This window comes from Rhinoderma darwinii, chromosome 8 (genome assembly GCF_050947455.1).
Source record: "Rhinoderma darwinii isolate aRhiDar2 chromosome 8, aRhiDar2.hap1, whole genome shotgun sequence".
NCBI classification, from domain to species: domain Eukaryota; kingdom Metazoa; phylum Chordata; class Amphibia; order Anura; family Rhinodermatidae; genus Rhinoderma; species Rhinoderma darwinii.
In genome coordinates, this window is record NC_134694.1 from 1,547,403 (window position 1) to 1,571,621 (window position 24,219).

At 53.3% G+C, this 24,219-nt stretch overlaps 1 protein-coding gene across 1 annotated transcript in view; it reads right to left on the reverse strand.

Annotated features, from left to right (window-relative positions):
• INPP5E (inositol polyphosphate-5-phosphatase E) overlaps positions 1-22,170 on the reverse strand; it is a 53,235-nt gene extending 31,065 nt beyond the window's left edge. Inside the window, exons 1-3 of the mRNA XM_075834618.1 lie at positions 22,036-22,170; positions 18,117-18,969; positions 16,713-16,836 (exon numbers count right to left, since the gene is read on the reverse strand). Of these exons, the coding sequence (XP_075690733.1) occupies positions 16,713-16,836; positions 18,117-18,823 (831 nt within the window). The 5' untranslated portion in view covers positions 18,824-18,969; positions 22,036-22,170. The remainder of the gene's footprint in view (positions 1-16,712; positions 16,837-18,116; positions 18,970-22,035) is intronic.
• Between the last annotated feature and the right edge of the window lie 2,049 nt (positions 22,171-24,219).

Below are 24,219 nucleotides of genomic sequence, written 5' to 3' on the forward strand. Positions count from 1 at the left end.
CTGCAGCCTCTGTAATATATGTTATTAGAGGACAGTGTCCCCTCCTCACCTTCCAGCAGCCTTTACCCCCTCTCCTGCCTGCAGCCTGTACCCCCTCTCCTGCCTGCAGCCTCTGTAATATATGTTATTAGAGGACAGTGTCACCTCCTCACCTCCCAGCAGCCTGTACCCCCTCTCCTGCCTGCAGCCTCTCTGTAATATATGTTATTAGAGGACAGTGTCACCTCCTCACCTTCCAGCAGCCTGTACCCCCTCTCCTGCCTGCAGCCTCTGTAATACATGTTATTAGAGGACAGTGTCACCTCCTCACCTCCCAGCAGCCTGTACCCCCTCTCCTGCCTGCAGCCTCTCTGTAATATATGTTATTAGAGGACAGTGCCACCTCCTCACCTTCCAGCAGCCTGTACCCCCTCTCCTGCCTGCAGCCTCTCTGTAATATATGTTATTAGAGGACAGTGTCACCTCCTCACCTTCCAGCAGCCTGTACCCCCTCTCCTGCCTGCAGCCTCTGTAATATATGTTATTAGAGGACAGTGTCATCTCCTCACCTTCCAGCAGCCTGTACCCCCTCTCCTGCCTGCAGCCTCTGTAATATATGTTATTATAGGACAGTGTCCCCTCCTCACCTTCCAGCAGCCTGTACCCCCTCTCCTGCCTGCAGCCTCTGTAATATATGTTATTAGAGGACAGTGTCACCTCCTCACCTTCCAGCAGCCTGTACCCCCTCTCCTGCCTGCAGCCTCTGTAATATATGTTATTAGAGGACAGTGTCACCTCCTCCCCTTCCAGCAGCCTGTACCCCCTCTCCTGCCTGCAGCCTCTCTGTAATATATGTTATTAGAGGACAGTGTCATCTCCTCACCTTCCAGCAGCCTGTACCCCCTCTCCTGCCTGCAGCCTCTGTAATATGTTATTAGAGGACAGTGTCACCTCCTCACCTTCCAGCAGCCTGTACCCCTCTCCTGCCTGCAGCCTCTGTAATATATGTTATTAGAGGACAGTGTCACCTCCTCACCTTCCAGCAGCCTGTACCCCCTCTCCTGCCTGCTGCCTCTGTAATATATGTTATTAGAGGACAGTGTCACCTCCTCCCCTTCCAGCAGCCTGTACCCCTCTCCTGCCTGCAGCCTCTCTGTAATATATGTTATTAGAGGACAGTGTCACCTCCTCACCTCCCAGCAGCCTGTACCCCCTCTCCTGCCTGCAGCCTCTGTAATATATGTTATTAGAGGACAGTGTCACCTCCTCACCTTCCAGCAGCCTGTACCCCCTCTCCTGCCTGCAGCCTCTGTAATATATGTTATTAGAGGACAGTGTCACCCCCTCACCTTCCAGCAGCCTGTACCCCCTCTCCTGCCTTCAGCCTCTGTAATATATGTTATTAGAGGACAGTGTCACCTCCTCCCCTTCCAGCAGCCTGTACCCCTCTCCTGCCTGCAGCCTCTGTAATATATGTTATTAGAGGACAGTGTCACCTCCTCACCTTCCAGCAGCCTGTACCCCCTCTCCTGCCTGCAGCCTCTGTAATATATGTTATTAGAGGACAGTGTCATCTCCTCACCTTCCAGCAGCCTGTACCCCCTCTCCTGCCTGCAGCCTCTCTGTAATATATGTTATTAGAGGACAGTGTCACCTCCTCACCTTCCAGCAGCCTGTACCCCCTCTCCTGCCTGCAGCCTCTCTGTAATATATGTTATTAGAGGACAGTGTCACCTCCTCACCTTCCAGCAGCCTGTACCCCCTCTCCTGCCTGCAGCCTCTGTAATATATGTTATTAGAGGACAGTGTCACCTTCTCACCTTCCAGCAGCCTGTACCCCTCTCCTGCCTGCAGCCTCTCTGTAATATATATTAGAGGACAGTGTCACCTCCTCACCTTCCAGCAGCCTGTACCCCTCTCCTGCCTGCAGCCTCTGTAATATATGTTATTAGAGGACAGTGTCACCTCTCACCTTCGAGCAGCCTGTACCCCCTCTCCTGCCTGCAGCCTCTGTAATATATGTTATTAGAGGACAGTGTCCCCTCCTCACCTTCCAGCAGCCTGTACCCCCTCTCCTGCCTGCAGCCTCTCTGTAATATATGTTATTAGAGGACAGTGTCACCTCCTCACCTTCCAGCAGCCTGTACCCCTCTCCTGCCTGCAGCCTCTGTAATATATGTTATTAGAGGACAGTGTCACCTCTCACCTTCCAGCAGCCTGTACCCCCTCTCCTGCCTGCAGCCTCTGTAATATATGTTATTAGAGGACAGTGTCACCTTCCAGCAGCCTGTACCCCCTCTCCTGCCTGCAGCCTCTGTAATATATGTTATTAGAGGACAGTGTCCCCTCCTCACCTTCCAGCAGCCTGTACCCCCTCTCCTGCCTGCAGCCTCTGTAATATATGTTATTAGAGGACAGTGTCACCTCCTCACCTTCCAGCAGCCTGTACCCCCTCTCCTGCCTGCAGCCTCTGTAATATATGTTATTAGAGGACAGTGTCACCTTCCAGCAGCCTGTACCCCCTCTCCTGCCTGCAGCCTCTGTAATATATGTTATTAGAGGACAGTGTCCCCTCCTCACCTTCCAGCAGCCTTTACCCCCTCTCCTGCCTGCAGCCTGTACCCCCTCTCCTGCCTGCAGCCTCTGTAATATATGTTATTAGAGGACAGTGTCACCTCCTCACCTCCCAGCAGCCTGTACCCCCTCTCCTGCCTGCAGCCTCTCTGTAATATATGTTATTAGAGGACAGTGTCACCTCCTCACCTTCCAGCAGCCTGTACCCCCTCTCCTGCCTGCAGCCTCTGTAATATATGTTATTAGAGGACAGTGTCACCTCCTCACCTCCCAGCAGCCTGTACCCCCTCTCCTGCCTGCAGCCTCTCTGTAATATATGTTATTAGAGGACAGTGCCACCTCCTCACCTTCCAGCAGCCTGTACCCCCTCTCCTGCCTGCAGCCTCTCTGTAATATATGTTATTAGAGGACAGTGTCACCTCCTCACCTTCCAGCAGCCTGTACCCCCTCTCCTGCCTGCAGCCTCTGTAATATATGTTATTAGAGGACAGTGTCATCTCCTCACCTTCCAGCAGCCTGTACCCCCTCTCCTGCCTGCAGCCTCTGTAATATATGTTATTATAGGACAGTGTCCCCTCCTCACCTTCCAGCAGCCTGTACCCCCTCTCCTGCCTGCAGCCTCTGTAATATATGTTATTAGAGGACAGTGTCACCTCCTCACCTTCCAGCAGCCTGTACCCCCTCTCCTGCCTGCAGCCTCTGTAATATATGTTATTAGAGGACAGTGTCACCTCCTCCCCTTCCAGCAGCCTGTACCCCCTCTCCTGCCTGCAGCCTCTCTGTAATATATGTTATTAGAGGACAGTGTCATCTCCTCACCTTCCAGCAGCCTGTACCCCCTCTCCTGCCTGCAGCCTCTGTAATATGTTATTAGAGGACAGTGTCACCTCCTCACCTTCCAGCAGCCTGTACCCCTCTCCTGCCTGCAGCCTCTGTAATATATGTTATTAGAGGACAGTGTCACCTCCTCACCTTCCAGCAGCCTGTACCCCCTCTCCTGCCTGCTGCCTCTGTAATATATGTTATTAGAGGACAGTGTCACCTCCTCCCCTTCCAGCAGCCTGTACCCCTCTCCTGCCTGCAGCCTCTCTGTAATATATGTTATTAGAGGACAGTGTCACCTCCTCACCTCCCAGCAGCCTGTACCCCCTCTCCTGCCTGCAGCCTCTGTAATATATGTTATTAGAGGACAGTGTCACCTCCTCACCTTCCAGCAGCCTGTACCCCCTCTCCTGCCTGCAGCCTCTGTAATATATGTTATTAGAGGACAGTGTCACCCCCTCACCTTCCAGCAGCCTGTACCCCCTCTCCTGCCTTCAGCCTCTGTAATATATGTTATTAGAGGACAGTGTCACCTCCTCCCCTTCCAGCAGCCTGTACCCCTCTCCTGCCTGCAGCCTCTGTAATATATGTTATTAGAGGACAGTGTCACCTCCTCACCTTCCAGCAGCCTGTACCCCCTCTCCTGCCTGCAGCCTCTGTAATATATGTTATTAGAGGACAGTGTCATCTCCTCACCTTCCAGCAGCCTGTACCCCCTCTCCTGCCTGCAGCCTCTCTGTAATATATGTTATTAGAGGACAGTGTCACCTCCTCACCTTCCAGCAGCCTGTACCCCCTCTCCTGCCTGCAGCCTCTCTGTAATATATGTTATTAGAGGACAGTGTCACCTCCTCCCCTTCCAGCAGCCTGTACCCCCTCTCCTGCCTGCAGCCTCTGTAATATATGTTATTAGAGGACAGTGTCACCTCCTCACCTTCCAGCAGCCTGTACCCCCTCTCCTGCCTGCAGCCTCTGTAATATATGTTATTAGAGGACAGTGTCACCTCCTCACCTTCCAGCAGCCTGTACCCCCTCTCCTGCCTGCAGCCTCTGTAATATAGGTTATTAGAGGACAGTGTCACCTCCTCACCTTCCAGCAGCCTGTACCCCTCTCCTGCCTGCAGCCTCTGTAATATATGTTATTACAGGACAGTGTCACCTCCTCACCTTCCAGCAGCCTGTACCCCCTCTCCTGCCTGCAGCCTCTGTAATATATGTTATTAGAGGACAGTGTCCCCTCCTCACCTTCCAGCAGTCTGTACCCCTCTCCTGCCTGCAGCCTCTGTAATATATGTTATTAGAGGACAGTGTCACCTCCTCACCTTCCAGCAGCCTGTACCCCCTCTCCTGCCTGCAGCCTCTGTAATATAGGTTATTAGAGGACAGTGTCACCTCCTCACCTTCCAGCAGCCTGTACCCCCTCTCCTGCCTGCAGCCTCTGTAATATATGTTATTAGAGGACAGTGTCACCTCCTCACCTTCCAGCAGCCTGTACCCCCTCTCCTGCCTGCAGCCTCTGTAATATATGTTATTAGAGGACAGTGTCACCTCCTCACCTTCCAGCAGCCTGTACCCCCTCTCCTGCCTGCAGCCTCTGTAATATATGTTATTAGAGGACAGTGTCACCCCCTCACCTTCCAGCAGCCTGTACCCCCTCTCCTGCCTGCAGCCTCTGTAATATATGTTATTAGAGGACAGTGTCCCCTCCTCACCTTCCAGCAGCCTGTACCCCCTCTCCTGCCTGCAGCCTCTCTGTAATATATGTTATTAGAGGACAGTGTCACCTCCTCACCTTCCAGCAGCCTGTACCCCCTCTCCTGCCTGCAGCCTCTCTGTAATATATGTTATTAGAGGACAGTGTCACCTCCTCACCTTCCAGCAGCCTGTACCCCCTCTCCTGCCTGCAGCCTCTCTGTAATATATGTTATTAGAGGACAGTGTCACCTCCTCACCTTCCAGCAGCCTGTACCCCCTCTCCTGCCTGCAGCCTCTGTAATATATGTTATTAGAGGGCAGTGTCACCTCCTCACCTTCCAGCAGCCTGTACCCCCTCTCCTGCCTGCAGCCTCTCTGTAATATATGTTATTAGAGGACAGTGTCACCTCCTCAACTTCCAGCAGCCTGTACCCCCTCTCCTGCCTGCAGCCTCTGTAATATATGTTATTAGAGGACAGTGTCATCTCCTCACCTTCCAGCAGCCTGTACCCCTCTCCTGCCTGCAGCCTCTGTAATATATGTTATTAGAGGACAGTGTCACCTTCCAGCAGCCTGTACCCCCTCTCCTGCCTGCAGCCTCTGTAATATATGTTATTAGAGGACAGTGTCACCTCCTCACCTTCCAGCAGCCTGTACCCCTCTCCTGCCTGCAGCCTGTACCCCCTCTCCTGCCTGCAGCCTCTGTAATATATGTTATTAGAGGACAGTGTCACCTCCTCACCTTCCAGCAGCCTGTACCCCTCTCCTGCCTGCAGCCTGTACCCCCTCTCCTGCCTGCAGCCTGTACCCCTCTCCTGCCTGCAGCCTCTCTGTAATATATGTTATTAGAGGACAGTGTCACCTCCTCACCTTCCAGCAGCCTGTACCCCCTCTCCTGCCTGCAGCCTCTGTAATATATGTTATTAGAGAACAGTGTCACCTCCTCACCTTCCAGCAGCCTGTACCCCCTCTCCTGCCTGCAGCCTCTGTAATATATGTTATTAGAGGACAGTGTCACCTCCTCCCCTTCCAGCAGCCTGTACCCCCTCTCCTGCCTGCAGCCTCTGTAATATATGTTATTAGAGAACAGTGTCACCTCCTCACCTTCCAGCAGCCTGTACCCCCTCTCCTGCCTGCAGCCTCTGTAATATATGTTATTAGAGGACAGTGTCACCTCCTCACCTTCCAGCAGCCTGTACCCCCTCTCCTGCCTGCAGCCTCTCTGTAATATATGTTATTAGAGGACAGTGTCACCTCCTCACCTTCCAGCAGCCTGTACCCCCTCTCCTGCCTGCAGCCTCTGTAATATATGTTATTAGAGAACAGTGTCACCTCCTCACCTTCCAGCAGCCTGTACCCCCTCTCCTGCCTGCAGCCTCTGTAATATATGTTACTAGAGGACAGTGTCACCTCCTCACCTTCCAGCAGCCTGTACCCCTCTCCTGCCTGCAGCCTGTACCCCCTCTCCTGCCTGCAGCCTCTGTAATATATGTTATTAGAGGACAGTGTCACCTCCTCACCTTCCAGCAGCCTGTACCCCCTCTCCTGCCTGCAGCCTCTGTAATATATGTTATTAGAGGACAGGGTCACCTCCTCACCTTCCAGCAGCCTGTACCCCCTCTCCTGCCTGCAGCCTCTGTAATATATGTTATTAGAGGACAGTGTCACCTCCTCACCTTCCAGCAGCCTGTACCCCTCTCCTGCCTGCAGCCTCTGTAATATATGTTATTAGAGGACAGTGTCACCTCCTCACCTTCCAGCAGCCTGTACCCCCTCTCCTGCCTGCAGCCTCTGTAATATATGTTATTAGAGGACAGTGTCACATCCTCACCTTCCAGCAGCCTGTACTCCCTCTCCTGCCTGCAGCCTCTGTAATATATGTTATTAGAGGACAGTGTCACCTCCTCACCTTCCAGCAGCCTGTACCCCCTCTCCTGCCTGCAGCCTCTCTGTAATATATGTTATTAGAGGACAGTGTCACCTCCTCACCTCCCAGCAGCCTGTACCCCCTCTCCTGCCTGCAGCCTCTGTAATATATGTTATTAGAGGACAGTGTCACCTCCTCACCTTCCAGCAGCCTGTACCCCCTCTCCTGCCTGCAGCCCCTCTGTAATATATGTTATTAGAGGACAGTGTCACCTCCTCACCTTCCAGCAGCCTGTACCCCCTCTCCTGCCTGCAGCCTCTGTAATATATGTTACTAGAGGACAGTGTCACCTCCTCACCTTCCAGCAGCCTGTACCCCCTCTCCTGCCTGCAGCCTCTGTAATATATGTTATTAGAGGACAGTGTCACCTCTCACCTTCCAGCAGCCTGTACCCCCTCTCCTGCCTGCAGCCTCTGTAATATATGTTATTAGAGGACAGTGTCACCTCTCACCTTCCAGCAGCCTGTACCCCTCTCCTGCCTGCAGCCTCTGTAATATATGTTATTAGAGGACAGTGTCACCTCCTCACCTTCCAGCAGCCTGTACCCCCTCTCCTGACTGCAGCCTCTGTAATATATGTTATTAGAGGACAGTGTCACCTCTCACCTTCCAGCAGCCTGTACCCCCTCTCCTGCCTGCAGCCTCTGTAATATATGTTATTAGAGGACAGTGTCACCTTCCAGCAGCCTGTACCCCCTCTCCTGCCTGCAGCCTCTGTAATATATGTTATTAGAGGACAGTGTCCCCTCCTCACCTTCCAGCAGCCTGTACCCCCTCTCCTGCCTGCAGCCTCTCTGTAATATATGTTATTAGAGGACAGTGTCACCTCCTCACCTTCCAGCAGCCTGTACCCCTCTCCTGCCTGCAGCCTCTCTGTAATATATGTTATTAGAGGACAGTGTCACCTCCTCACCTTCCAGCAGCCTGTACCCCTCTCCTGCCTGCAGCCTCTGTAATATATGTTATTAGAGGACACTGTCACCTCCTCACCTTCCAGCAGCCTGTACCCCCTCTCCTGCCTGCAGCCTCTGTAATATATGTTATTAGAGGACAGTGTCACCTCCTCACCTTCCAGCAGCCTGTACCCCCTCTCCTGCATGCAGCCTCTGTAATATATGTTATTAGAGGACAGTGTCATCTCCTCACCTTCCAGCAGCCTGTACCCCCTCTCCTGCCTGCAGCCTCTGTAATATATGTTATTAGAGGACAGGGTCACCTCCTCACCTTCCAGCAGCCTGTACCCCCTCTCCTGCCTGCAGCCTCTCTGTAATATATGTTATTAGAGGACAGTGTCACCTCCTCACCTTCCAGCAGCCTGTACCCCCTCTCCTGCCTGCAGCCTCTCTGTAATATATGTTATTAGAGGACAGTGTCACCTCCTCACCTTCCAGCAGCCTGTACCCCCTCTCCTGCATGCAGCCTCTGTAATATATGTTATTAGAGGACAGTGTCATCTCCTCACCTTCCAGCAGCCTGTACCCCCTCTCCTGCCTGCAGCCTCTGTAATATATGTTATTAGAGGACAGGGTCACCTCCTCACCTTCCAGCAGCCTGTACCCCCTCTCCTGCCTGCAGCCTCTGTAATATATGTTATTAGAGGACAGTGTCACCTCCTCACCTTCCAGCAGCCTGTACCCCCTCTCCTGCCTGCAGCCCCTCTGTAATATATGTTATTAGAGGACAGTGTCACCTCCTCACCTTCCAGCAGCCTGTACCCCTCTCCTGCCTGCAGCCTCTGTAATATAGGTTATTAGAGGACAGTGTCACCTCCTCACCTTCCAGCAGCCTGTACCCCCTCTCCTGCCTGCAGCCTCTGTAATATATGTTATTAGAGGACAGTGTCATCTCCTCACCTTCCAGCAGCCTGTACCCCTCTCCTGCCTGCAGCCTCTCTGTAATATATGTTATTAGAGGACAGTGTCACCTCCTCACCTTCCAGCAGCCTGTACCCCCTCTCCTGCCTGCAGCCTCTCTGTAATATATGTTATTAGAGGACAGTGTCACCTCCTCACCTTCCAGCAGCCTGTACCCCCTCTCCTGCCTGCAGCCTCTGTAATATATGTTATTAGAGGACAGTGTCACCTTCTCACCTTCCAGCAGCCTGTACCCCTCTCCTGCCTGCAGCCTCTCTGTAATATATGTTATTAGAGGACAGTGTCACCTCCTCACCTTCCAGCAGCCTGTACCCCTCTCCTGCCTGCAGCCTCTGTAATATATGTTATTAGAGGACAGTGTCACCTCTCACCTTCCAGCAGCCTGTACCCCCTCTCCTGCCTGCAGCCTCTGTAATATATGTTATTAGAGGACAGTGTCCCCTCCTCACCTTCCAGCAGCCTGTACCCCCTCTCCTGCCTGCAGCCTCTCTGTAATATATGTTATTAGAGGACAGTGTCACCTCCTCACCTTCCAGCAGCCTGTACCCCTCTCCTGCCTGCAGCCTCTCTGTAATATATGTTATTAGAGGACAGTGTCACCTCCTCACCTTCCAGCAGCCTGTACCCCCTCTCCTGCCTGCAGCCTCTCTGTAATATATGTTATTAGAGGACAGTGTCACCTCCTCACCTTCCAGCAGCCTGTACCCCTCTCCTGCCTGCAGCCTCTGTAATATATGTTATTAGAGGACAGTGTCACCTCTCACCTTCCAGCAGCCTGTACCCCCTCTCCTGCCTGCAGCCTCTGTAATATATGTTATTAGAGGACAGTGTCACCTTCCAGCAGCCTGTACCCCCTCTCCTGCCTGCAGCCTCTGTAATATATGTTATTAGAGGACAGTGTCCCCTCCTCACCTTCCAGCAGCCTGTACCCCCTCTCCTGCCTGCAGCCTCTGTAATATATGTTATTAGAGGACAGTGTCACCTCCTCACCTTCCAGCAGCCTGTACCCCCTCTCCTGCCTGCAGCCTCTGTAATATATGTTATTAGAGGACAGTGTCACCTTCCAGCAGCCTGTACCCCCTCTCCTGCCTGCAGCCTCTGTAATATATGTTATTAGAGGACAGTGTCCCCTCCTCACCTTCCAGCAGCCTTTACCCCCTCTCCTGCCTGCAGCCTGTACCCCCTCTCCTGCCTGCAGCCTCTGTAATATATGTTATTAGAGGACAGTGTCACCTCCTCACCTCCCAGCAGCCTGTACCCCCTCTCCTGCCTGCAGCCTCTCTGTAATATATGTTATTAGAGGACAGTGTCACCTCCTCACCTTCCAGCAGCCTGTACCCCCTCTCCTGCCTGCAGCCTCTGTAATATATGTTATTAGAGGACAGTGTCACCTCCTCACCTCCCAGCAGCCTGTACCCCCTCTCCTGCCTGCAGCCTCTCTGTAATATATGTTATTAGAGGACAGTGTCACCTCCTCACCTTCCAGCAGCCTGTACCCCCTCTCCTGCCTGCAGCCTCTCTGTAATATATGTTATTAGAGGACAGTGTCACCTCCTCACCTTCCAGCAGCCTGTACCCCCTCTCCTGCCTGCAGCCTCTGTAATATATGTTATTAGAGGACAGTGTCATCTCCTCACCTTCCAGCAGCCTGTACCCCCTCTCCTGCCTGCAGCCTCTGTAATATATGTTATTATAGGACAGTGTCCCCTCCTCACCTTCCAGCAGCCTGTACCCCCTCTCCTGCCTGCAGCCTCTGTAATATATGTTATTAGAGGACAGTGTCACCTCCTCACCTTCCAGCAGCCTGTACCCCCTCTCCTGCCTGCAGCCTCTGTAATATATGTTATTAGAGGACAGTGTCACCTCCTCCCCTTCCAGCAGCCTGTACCCCCTCTCCTGCCTGCAGCCTCTCTGTAATATATGTTATTAGAGGACAGTGTCATCTCCTCACCTTCCAGCAGCCTGTACCCCCTCTCCTGCCTGCAGCCTCTGTAATATGTTATTAGAGGACAGTGTCACCTCCTCACCTTCCAGCAGCCTGTACCCCTCTCCTGCCTGCAGCCTCTGTAATATATGTTATTAGAGGACAGTGTCACCTCCTCACCTTCCAGCAGCCTGTACCCCCTCTCCTGCCTGCTGCCTCTGTAATATATGTTATTAGAGGACAGTGTCACCTCCTCCCCTTCCAGCAGCCTGTACCCCTCTCCTGCCTGCAGCCTCTCTGTAATATATGTTATTAGAGGACAGTGTCACCTCCTCACCTCCCAGCAGCCTGTACCCCCTCTCCTGCCTGCAGCCTCTCTGTAATATATGTTATTAGAGGACAGTGTCACCTCCTCCCCTTCCAGCAGCCTGTACCCCCTCTCCTGCCTGCAGCCTCTGTAATATATGTTATTAGAGGACAGTGTCACCTCCTCACCTTCCAGCAGCCTGTACCCCCTCTCCTGCCTGCAGCCTCTGTAATATATGTTATTAGAGGACAGTGTCACCTCCTCACCTTCCAGCAGCCTGTACCCCCTCTCCTGCCTGCAGCCTCTGTAATATAGGTTATTAGAGGACAGTGTCACCTCCTCACCTTCCAGCAGCCTGTACCCCTCTCCTGCCTGCAGCCTCTGTAATATATGTTATTACAGGACAGTGTCACCTCCTCACCTTCCAGCAGCCTGTACCCCCTCTCCTGCCTGCAGCCTCTGTAATATATGTTATTAGAGGACAGTGTCCCCTCCTCACCTTCCAGCAGTCTGTACCCCTCTCCTGCCTGCAGCCTCTGTAATATATGTTATTAGAGGACAGTGTCACCTCCTCACCTTCCAGCAGCCTGTACCCCCTCTCCTGCCTGCAGCCTCTGTAATATAGGTTATTAGAGGACAGTGTCACCTCCTCACCTTCCAGCAGCCTGTACCCCCTCTCCTGCCTGCAGCCTCTGTAATATATGTTATTAGAGGACAGTGTCACCTCCTCACCTTCCAGCAGCCTGTACCCCCTCTCCTGCCTGCAGCCTCTCTGTAATATATGTTATTAGAGGACAGTGTCACCTCCTCACCTTCCAGCAGCCTGTACCCCCTCTCCTGCCTGCAGCCTCTGTAATATATGTTATTAGAGGACAGTGTCACCTCCTCACCTTCCAGCAGCCTGTACCCCTCTCCTGCCTGCAGTCTCTGTAATATATGTTATTAGAGGACAGGGTCACCTCCTCACCTTCCTGCAGCCTGTACCCCCTCTCCTGCCTGCAGCCTCTGTAATATATGTTATTACAGGACAGTGTCACCTCCTCACCTTCCAGCAGCCTGTACCCCTCTCCTGCCTGCAGCCTCTGTAATATATGTTATTAGAGGACAGTGTCCCCTCCTCACCTTCCAGCAGCCTGTACCCCCTCTCCTGCCTGCAGCCTCTGTAATATATGTTATTAGAGGACAGTGTCCCCTCCTCACCTTCCAGCAGTCTGTACCCCCTCTCCTGCCTGCAGCCTCTGTAATATATGTTATTACAGGACAGTGTCACCTCCTCACCTTCCAGCAGCCTGTACCCCCTCTCCTGCCTGCAGCCTCTGTAATATATGTTATTAGAGGACAGTGTCCCCTCCTCACCTTCCAGCAGTCTGTACCCCTCTCCTGCCTGCAGCCTCTGTAATATATGTTATTAGAGGACAGTGTCACCTCCTCACCTTCCAGCAGCCTGTACCCCTCTCCTGCCTGCAGCCTCTGTAATATATGTTATTAGAGGACAGTGTCACCTCCTCACCTTCCAGCAGCCTGTACCCCTCTCCTGCCTGCAGCCTCTGTAATATATGTTATTAGAGGACAGTGTCACCTCCTCACCCTCCAGCAGCCTGTACCCCCTCTCCTGCCTGCAGCCTCTCTGTAATATATGTTATTAGAGGACAGTGTCACCTCCTCACCTTCCAGCAGCCTGTACCCCTCTCCTGCCTGCAGCCTCTCTGTAATATATGTTATTAGAGGACAGTGTCACCTCCTCACCTTCCAGCAGCCTATACCCCCTCTCCTGCCTGCAGCCTCTGTAATATATGTTATTAGAGGACAGTGTCACCTCCTCACCTTCCAGCAGCCTGTACCCCCTCTCCTGCCTGCAGCCTCTGTAATATATGTTATTAGAGGACAGTGTCACCTCCTCACCTTCCAGCAGCCTGTACCCCTCTCCTGCCTGCAGCCTCTGTAATATATGTTATTAGAGGACAGTGTCACCTCTCACCTTCCAGCAGCCTGTACCCCTCTCCTGCCTGCAGCCTCTGTAATATATGTTATTAGAGGACAGTGTCACCTCTCACCTTCCAGCAGCCTGTACCCCTCTCCTGCCTGCAGCACCTGTAATATATGTTATTAGAGGACAGTGTCACCTCCTCACCCTCCAGCAGCCTGTACCCCCTCTCCTGCCTGCAGCCTCTCTGTAATATATGTTATTAGAGGACAGTGTCACCTCCTCACCTTCCAGCAGCCTGTACCCCTCTCCTGCCTGCAGCCTCTCTGTAATATATGTTATTAGAGGACAGTGTCACCTCCTCACCTTCCAGCAGCCTGTACCCCTCTCCTGCCTGCAGCCTCTGTAATATATGTTATTAGAGGACAGTGTCCCCTCCTCACCTTCCAGCAGCCTGTACCCCCTCTCCTGCCTGCAGCCTCTGTAATATATGTTATTAGAGGACAGTGTCATCTCCTCACCTTCCAGCAGCCTGTACCCCCTCTCCTGCCTGCAGCCTCTCTGTAATATATGTTATTAGAGGACAGTGTCACCTCCTCACCTCCCAGCAGCCTGTACCCCCTCTCCTGCCTGCAGCCTCTGTAATATATGTTATTAGAGGACAGTGTCACCTCCTCACCTCCCAGCAGCCTGTACCCCCTCTCCTGCCTGCAGCCTCTGTAATATATGTTATTAGAGGATAGTGTCACCTCCTCACCTTCCAGCAGTCTGTACCCCCTCTCCTGCCTGCAGCCTCTCTGTAATATATGTTATTAGAGGACAGTGTCACCTCCTCACCTTCCAGCAGTCTGTACCCCTCTCCTGCCTGCAGCCTCTCTGTAATATATGTTATTAGAGGACAGTGTCACCTCCTCACCTTCCAGCAGCCTGTACCCCTCTCCTGCCTGCAGCCTCTGTAGTATATGTTATTAGAGGACAGTGTCACCTCCTCACCTTCCAGCAGCCTGTACCCCCTCTCCTGCCTGCAGCCTCTCTGTAATATATGTTATTAGAGGACAGTGTCACCTCCTCACTTTCCAGCAGCCTGTACCCCCTCTCCTGCCTGCAGCCTCTCTGTAATATATGTTATTAGAGGACAGTGTCACCTCCTCACCTTCCAGCAGCCTGTACCCCCTCTCCTGCCTGCAGCCCCTCTGTAATATATGTTATTAGAGGACAGTGTCACCTCCTCACTTTCCAGCAGCCTGTACCCCCTCTCCTGCCTGCAGCCTCTGTAATATATGTTATTAGAGGACAGTGTCACCTCCTCACCTTCCAGCAGCCTGTACCCCTCTCCTGCCTGCAGCCTCTGTAATATATGTTATTAGAGGACAGTGTCACCTCCTCACCTTCCAGCAGCCTGTACCCCCTCTCCTGCCTGCAGCCCCTCTGTAATATATGTTATTAGAGGACAGTGTCACCTCCTCACTTTCCAGCAGCCTGTACCCCCTCTCCTGCCTGCAGCCTCTGTAATATATGTTATTAGAGGACAGTGTCACCTCCTCACCTTCCAGCAGCCTGTACCCCTCTCCTGCCTGCAGCCTCTGTAATATATGTTATTAGAGGACAGTGTCACCTCCTCACCTTCCAGCAGCCTGTACCCCCTCTCCTGCCTGCAGCCTCTGTAATATATGTTATTAGAGGACAGTGTCACCTCCTCACCTCCCAGCAGCCTGTACCCCTCTCCTGCCTGCAGCCTCTGTAATATATGTTATTAGAGGACAGTGTCACCTCCTCACCTTCCAGCAGCCTGTACCCCCTCTCCTGCCTGCAGCCTCTGTAATATATGTTATTAGAGGACAGTGTCACCTCCTCACCTCCCAGCAGCCTGTACCCCCTCTCCTGCCTGCAGCCTCTCTGTAATATATGTTATTAGAGGACAGTGTCACCTCCTCACCTCCCAGCAGCCTGTACCCCCTCTCCTGCCTGCAGCCTCTGTAATATATGTTATTAGAGGACAGTGTCACCTCCTCACCTTCCAGCAGCCTGTACCCCCTCTCCTGCCTGCAGCCTCTCTGTAATATATGTTATTAGAGGACAGTGTCACCTCCTCACCTTCCAGCAGCCTGTACCCCCTCTCCTGCCTGCAGCCTCTGTAATATATGTTATTAGAGGACAGTGTCACCTCCTCACCTTCCAGCAGCCTGTACCCCCTCTCCTGCCTGCAGCCTCTGTAATATATGTTATTAGAGGACAATGTCACCCCCTCACCTCCCAGCAGCCTGTACCCCCTCTCCTGCCTGCAGCCTCTGTAATATATGTTATTAGAGGACAATGTCACCCCCTCACCTCCCAGCAGCCTGTACCCCTCTCCTGCCTGCAGCCTCTCTGTAATATATGTTATTACAGGACAGTGTCACCTCCTCACCTTCCAGCAGCCTGTACCCCCTCTCCTGCCTGCAGCCTCTGTAATATATGTTATTAGAGGACAGTGTCACCCCCTCACCTTCCAGCAGCCTGTACCCCCTCTCCTGCCTGCAGCCTCTGCAATATATGTTATTAGAGGACAGTGTCATCTCCTCCCCTTCCAGCAGCCTGTACCCCTCTCCTGCCTGCAGCCTCTGTAATATATGTTATTAGAGGACAGTGTCACCTCCTCCCCTTCCAGCAGCCTGTACCCCCTCTCCTGCCTGCAGCCCCTGTAATATATGTTATTAGAGGACAGTGTCACCTCCTCACCTTCCAGCAGCCTGTACCCCCTCTCCTGCCTGCAGCCTCTCTGTAATATATGTTATTAGAGGACAGTGTCACCTCCTCACCTTCCAGCAGCCTGTACCCCCTCTCCTGCCTGCAGCCTCTGTAATATATGTTATTAGAGGACAGTGTCACCTCCTCACCTTCCAGCAGCCTGTACCCCCTCTCCTGCCTGCAGCCTCTCTGTAATATATGTTATTAGAGGACAGTGTCACCTCCTCACCTTCCAGCAGCCTGTACCCCCTCTCCTGCCTGCAGCCTCTGTAATATATGTTATTAGAGGACAGTGTCACCTCCTCACCTTCCAGCAGCCTGTACCCCCTCTCCTGCCTGCAGCCTCTCTGTAATATATGTTATTAGAGGACAGTGTCATCTCCTCACCTTCCAGCAGCCTGTACCCCCTCTCCTGCCTGCAGCCTCTGTAATATATGTTATTAGAGGACAGTGTCACCTCCTCACCTTCCAGCAGCCTGTACCCCCTCTCCTGCCTGCAGCCTCTGTAATATATGTTATTAGAGGACAGTGTCACCCCCTCACCTTCCAGCAGCCTGTACCCCTCTCCTGCCTGCAGCCTCTCTGTACATTTTTGTATACCATCGCACTAATTTGTCAAGCATATTATAGTGAATAGAAGACTGGGAGGAGGAGGGGGATGCAGCTGCAGTATCTCTCCCTCACAGTGTAAGATGGGAGGACCATGTTACAGTCCCTCTGCCTGTATGTGAGACTGTGAGTGGAGGGGAAGCAGCAGGTGGAGACACCAGGAAGATCTCACCAACACAACAAGCACGATGCACATCTGAAAAAGCAGCGGAAAGGAAAAAGACTCCGACATCTTCAGGCCACACACAACATTTCTGGCTCTGCTACATCTACATAATGGCCATGTAATCTTAGTGTACCGGCTGCAGCCCACTGACCAATCACAATGCACGCTGCGTTCTGCACCTCACCTTCCTTCCTTGCATATTCCAGGTAGCAACGAAAACTCTCAGCAGTCTTTCTGGGAAATATCGATCTAACTCCTCAGCTCCAAGCAACGCACCACTAGCCGAGAGGCTCCCCTCCAAATAACTCCTGTGAAGAAGCGGAGAGTACATGGTCTGATCATACCGGTAGCTGTAACATTGCTCCGATGGTACCGGTAGCTGTAACATTGCTCCGATGGTACCGGTAGCTGTAACATTGCTCCGATGGTACCGGTAGCGGTAACATTGGTCCGATCGTACCGGTAGCGGTAACATTGGTCCGATCGTACCGGTAGCGGTAACATTGGTCTGATCCTACCTGTAACATTAGTCTGATCATACCGGTAGCGGTAACATTGGTCCGATCGTACCGGTAACATTGGTCCGGTCATACCGGTAGCGGTAACATTGGTCCGGTCATACCGGTAGCGGTAACATTGGTCCGGTCATACCGGTAGCGGTAACATTGGTCCGGTCATACCGGTAGCGGTAACATTGGTCCGGTCATACCGGTAGCGGTAACATTGGTCCGGTCATACCGGTAGCGGTAACATTGGTCCGGTCATACCGGTAGCGGTAACATTGGTCCGGTCATACCGGTAGCGGTAACATTGGTCCGGTCATACCGGTAGCGGTAACATTGGTCCGGTCATACCGGTAGCGGTAACATTGGTCCGGTCATACCGGTAGCGGTAACATTGGTCCGGTCATACCGGTAGCGGTAACATTGGTCCGGTCATACCGGTAGCGGTAACATTGGTCTGATCATACCGGTAGCGGTAACATTGGTCCGATCATACCGGTAACATTTGTCCGATGATACCGGTAGCGGTAACATTGGTCCGATGATACCGGTAGCGGTAACATTGGTCTGATCATACTGCTAGCGGTAACATTGGTCCGATCATACCGGTAGCGGTAACATTGGTCTGATCATACCGGTAGCGGTAACATTGGTCTGATCATACCGGGAGCGGTAACATTGGTCTGATCATACCGCTAGCGGTAACATTGGTCTGATCATACCGCTAGCGGTAACATTGGTCCGATCATACCGGTAGCGGTAACATTGGTCTGATCATACCGGGAGCGGTAACATTGGTCTGATCATACCGGGAGCGGTAACATTGGTCTGATCATACCGGGAGCGGTAACATTGGTCTGATCATACCGGTAGCGGTAACATTGGTCTGATCATACCGGTAGCGGTAACATTGGTCTGATCATACCGGTAACATTAGTCCGATCGTATCGGTAGCAGTAACATTGGTCTGATCATACCGGGAAAAACCAGGGACACGTACAGTCCACACGTAAACCCAGAGCTGAACGTGGAGGGTGGTCCCTACTCTGCTCACATTTAGTAATGGATTTGAGGGGTCTGCTCACCTGTTGCGGACATCCTGGGAGCGGAGGGGTGTCAGCAGGCTGTGTGTACTTCTCATGGAGTCATTGGAGCAGTGGTCACACACTACACCGTTCAGCCGTGTGTCGCTCAGGCTGCTGCTTTGTCGGAGAAGCTGCTGGGTCTTATAATCCATGTAATCCGGTTCCATCCTATTAGTCGTCCTCAGTGTCCTCGAACTTGCATTGGTTTCTAACTGGGGAAGAAGCTGCAGGGGCTTCGTGTGTAAAGGACGCGCTTTATGATTATTTGATGGGAGACGGATTTTTGGAAATCTGGACGCCATGCCGGGCTGCGGGTGAGTGGTCCCTGATGGCTCAGCCGCCAGATCCTCGATGGTGGAGACTTCCTGGAGAGATCCGGTGGATGAGCTACTTTCATTGGGGTCTGTTAAGCTCCCCTGGCTCGTCTTAAACCTCCTGCGCCAGCTTTGGTCATCCAGGGAGAAGGCTCTCTCTAGTTTGCGAAGCCTCGGCTTCGGCCTCATGGGGGGTTTGGGTGTGACAGGATTTGTACTGGGTGCGGGGTCTCTATGGGGCAGCTGTGTGCCATCCGTCTGCTTCTCTATCCAGTCCCTGATCTCCTGCTCTCTGCTTAATGTTAAATCAGAATCATGCATCTGAACATCTTCTTCAGCCATGACGCTCCCCTGGACAGAAACCGGAGGGGACGGGCAATTCTCCCGCTCCATCCTTATGGTGGGTCCAGATTACCGGTGCTGGATGACACCGACATCAGCAGAGAAATACGGAAAAGTCAAATCAACCACTGACCAAAGGTCCCTGGCTCCATCCTGGTGAGGAGGAGGAGGTAACGCGGCACTACATGGAGCAGGATCTGCAATAAGAGACATCAGTTCAGATGACGATGATCCCTACACCTCACTCGTTCCTATAGACACAGGACCCGGGGGAATCCCGGACATCACTGCATATCTATTCCCCGGACCATTACAGGTAAACAGGACACAGCCCCCCAACATGCCCACCCCACACCCACAAACAACCCAGAGAGGAAAGTCCAACATAATGCAACAGCGACATGAAAGGAAGAGGGTTCCCTCATATCAGGGGGTGTCCGAGCATCAGAAGTGGCAGGTACAAGTGAATATCCACAGCCTCATCCTAATACATGAAGTTCCTGCAGCAATTCCCTAATACAGCACTCCTGGTGGCCACAGGGGGAATTACATTTTGGGGTTTCGCTCTTGCAGCTATTATAGGTTACCCCAATATAAAAACAGTATTTGATGCCCAGATAAGAGGTGAATGCCCTGTATAAAGAACACTGAAAATATGGACAGAGTTCACCCCACAGACCCGGACACCGGGGTAACAGCTCACCCCACAGACCCGGACACCGGGGTAACAGCTCACCCCACAGACCCGGACACCGGGGTAACAGCTCACCCCACAGACCGTGACACCGGGGTAACAGCTCACCCCACAGACCAGGACACCGGGGTAACAGCTCACCCCACAGACCCGGACACCGGGGTAACAGCTCACCCCACAGACCCGGACACCGGGGTAACAGCTCACCCCACAGACCGTGACACCGGGGTAACAGCTCACCCCACAGACCAGGACACCGGGGTAACAGCTCACCCCACAGACCAGGACAACGGGGTAACAGCTCACCCCACAGACCAGGACACCGGGGTAACAGCTCACCCCACAGACCGTGACACCGGGGTAACAGCTCACCCCACAGACCGTGACACCGGGGTAACAGCTCACCCCACAGACCGTGACACCGGGGTAACAGCTCACCCCACAGACCGTGACACCGGGGTAACAGCTCACCCCACAGACCGTGACACCGGGTAACAGCTCACCCCACAGACAGTGACACCGGGTAACAGCTCACCCCACAGACCGTGACACCGGGTAACAGCTCACCCCACAGACCGTGACACCGGGTAACAGCTCACCCCACAGACCGTGACACCGGGTAACAGCTCACCCCACAGACCGTGACACCGGGTAACAGCTCACCCCACAGACAGTGACACCGGGTAACAGCTCACCCCACAGACAGTGACACCGGGTAACAGCTCACCCCACAGACAGTGACACCGGGTAACAGCTCACCCCACAGACAGTGACACCGGGTAACAGCTCACCCCACAGACAGTGACACCGGGTAACAGCTCACCCCACAGACAGTGACACCGGGTAACAGCTCACCCCACAGACAGTGACACCGGGTAACAGCTCACCCCACAGACAGTGACACCGGGTAACAGCTCACCCCACAGACCGTGACACCGGGTAACAGCTCACCCCACAGACAGTGACACCGGGTAACAGCTCACCCCACAGACAGTGACACCGGGTAACAGCTCACCCCACAGACAGTGACACCGGGTAACAGCTCACCCCACAGACAGTGACACCGGGTAACAGCTCACCCCACAGACAGTGACACCGGGTAACAGCTCACCCCACAGACAGTGACACCGGGTAACAGCTCACCCCACAGACAGTGACACCGGGTAACAGCTCACCCCACAGACAGTGACACCGGGTAACAGCTCACCCCACAGACAGTGACACCGGGTAACAGCTCACCCCACAGACAGTGACACCGGGTAACAGCTCACCCCACAGACAGTGACACCGGGTAACAGCTCACCCCACAGACAGTGACACCGGGTAACAGCTCACCCCACAGACAGTGACACCGGGTAACAGCTCACCCCACAGACAGTGACACCGGGTAACAGCTCACCCCACAGACAGTGACACCGGGTAACAGCTCACCCCACAGACAGTGACACCGGGTAACAGCTCACCCCACAGACAGTGACACCGGGTAACAGCTCACCCCACAGACAGTGACACCGGGTAACAGCTCACCCCACAGACAGTGACACCGGGTAACAGCTCACCCCACAGACAGTGACACCGGGTAACAGCTCACCCCACAGACAGTGACACCGGGTAACAGCTCACCCCACAGACAGTGACACCGGGTAACAGCTCACCCCACAGACAGTGACACCGGGTAACAGCTCACCCCACAGACAGTGACACCGGGTAACAGCTCACCCCACAGACAGTGACACCGGGTAACAGCTCACCCCACAGACAGTGACACCGGGTAACAGCTCACCCCACAGACAGTGACACCGGGTAACAGCTCACCCCACAGACAGTGACACCGGGTAACAGCTCACCCCACAGACAGTGACACCGGGTAACAGCTCACCCCACAGACAGTGACACCGGGTAACAGCTCACCCCACAGACAGTGACACCGGGTAACAGCTCACCCCACAGACAGTGACACCGGGTAACAGCTCACCCCACAGACCAGGACACCGGGTAACAGCTCACCCCACAGACCAGGACACCGGGTAACAGCTCACCCCACAGACCAGGACACCGGGTAACAGCTCACCCCACAGACCGTGACACCGGGGTAACAGCTCACCCCACAGACCGTGACACCGGGTAACAGCTCACCCCACAGACCGTGACACCGGGTAACAGCTCACCCCACAGACCGTGACACCGGGTAACTGCTCACCCCACAGACCAGGACACCGGGTAACTGCTCACCCCACAGACCAGGACACCGGGTAACAGCTCACCCCACAGACCAGGACACCGGGTAACTGCTCACCCCACAGACCAGGACACCGGGTAACTGCTCACCCCACAGACCAGGACACCGGGTAACAGCTCACCCCACAGACCAGGACACCGGGTAACTGCTCACCCCACAGACCAGGACACCGGGTAACTGCTCACCCCACAGACCAGGACACCGGGTAACTGCTCACCCCACAGACCAGGACACCGGGTAACAGCTCACCCCACAGACCAGGACAAGCAGGTAAGAGCCCGATCATATCGCTCCCCGGCAGACACATCCCGGTTTCAGTGGATTACTCACCACAACTAGGTCTCCAGAGCTCCCCTCGGCTTTTCGCCTCCTTGTATTACTCTCACTGTCGAGCACCTCTCGTCACTTCGCTCCACATCCCGGCACCTAGTAACCAGGACAATGAGCGTCTTAGAGACAAGAGAAGCTGCGCAGACTCCACACAGCGGCCACCAGTGGTGGGAAGAAGTCACTGCACAAACTCCAAAACAGCGGCCACCAGTGGTAGGAGGAGGTCACTGAATAAAAAAAACACCAAAACAGCGGCCACCAGTGGTGGAAAGAGGTCACTGCACAAACTCCAAAACAGCAGCCACCAGTGGTAGGAGGAGGTCGCTGCGGCCCTGGCACTGAGGGGTCCTGATCTCTGTAGTGGGGTTCCCCTCCATTGCTGCCTGTCAGGCTTGAGCCCCATTTACACTGCAGCGATGATATTATTCTAGTGTGGAGAAAGGAGGAGATCCGTTATTATTTATTGCTGATTCATTGATAATTCCACTATAAAGTAACATCATGATTGGTAGTTGCCCCTCGTAGCGACATTTTCCGTTACTGTATTCATCGCCGTCTCTTGTGAGGATAAGTCATGACGCAGACCGCCGGAATGGAGCCTGTAACGGGGAGGCAGGAAAGTCTTACCCCAAAAAACGTCTGCGGTATTAACGGGGTAATCTCCATGGTAAAAAATTATGGCGTAGACACGGGTGTGATCATGGCGGCAGCTTTATACGGCACAGAGGTCCCCATCCCACAATGAAGAGGCCGGGATACCGTAACGTTGGGCTCGCCGCGCCCCTGTATGCCGTTTCCGTAATTCCCATTCACTCCTATGTAGCGCCGCTGTTACGGTAATTCTCCAGCTCGCTATTCGTTCTGCATCTGGAACACAAAGCAGCAGCTGCGGTCGGAGTAATGGCCGGGCTCTTACGTAGCGTAAACAATGCCAAATTTCCACAACATAATTGTGTGCAGAAATTCCGCAGCATTTACAGGAGCAGCAAAGCGGATGAGATTTAGAAAACTTCCAGCCGCGCTGCGTAAAAAACCTGCAGCGTAAACATTAATAAATTGACCGGCAGAGCGGAATTTAATTCAACGTCCATTCACGCTGGGTTTTTGTTGATTTTCCGTTTAGGGTTTTCCCCAATGAATTGAATGGGGATGCAAAACCCGCAAGAAAAAGCAGTGTTGCGACTTTCGTGGCGTGACCGCAGCTATTACACCGCAAAAATGGCAACGCTGGACAAAAGAGAAATACGATACTTACCCAGAACGCCCTCCTCCATCCTGCAACCCGGCCTCCTGGCATGACTTTTTATCTCATGTGACCGCTGCAGCCAATCACAGGCTGCAGCGTCATCGTAGGAAGCCAGACCAGGCGGAGACGGAGGGGGTAAGCACGAGCGGCTTCCTTCCACAGCGGAAGTTACACTAAGGCCTCGTTCACACTGAGTTTTTTGTAGAAGGAAAATTCTGCCTCAAAATTCCATTTGGGATTTTGAGGCAGATTTTGTCCTTCCTGCACGGCGTTTGCCGCGATTTCCACCGCGTTCTTCGCGTCGTTTTTCGCCCACGGCCATTGAGTGATACAGGCAAAAAAACTCAGCGACATACGCTTTCTCTGCCTCCCATTGATGCCAATGGGACGCAGGAGGCGTAAACGCGCGAAGATAGGGCATGTCCCTTCTTTCTCCCGCGAGGCGGTTTTTCCACTAGCGGGAAAAAACTGCCCCCGCTTCCCATTGAAATCAATAGGAGCCATTTTCGGCCGGTTTTTTACGAGTTTTGCAGAGCGGATTCCGCTCCAAAAAGCTTGTCAAAATACTCCGTGTGAACAGACCCTAAGGCTGGATTTACACGAGCGTGTGCGTTTTGCGCGCGTAAAAGTTACTTAACCGCTCCGTGTGTCAGCCCTGTATGATGCGTGGCTGGGTGATTTTCGCGCAGCCGCCATCATGATGACACTCTGTTTGTATGTTTGTAGCACGTGGTGCTTTTCTGTTTTCATTCATAGTTTTTACTGCTCTTGTGCGAATCACGCGCAGCACACGGAAGTGCTTCCGTGTGCTCCGCGTGATTTTCACTCACCCATTGACTTCAATGGGTGCGTGATGCGCGAATAACGCACAAATATAGGACGCACGCTGCGTGAAACTCACGGACAGTCTGCACGTCCCCATAGACGAAAATAGGTCC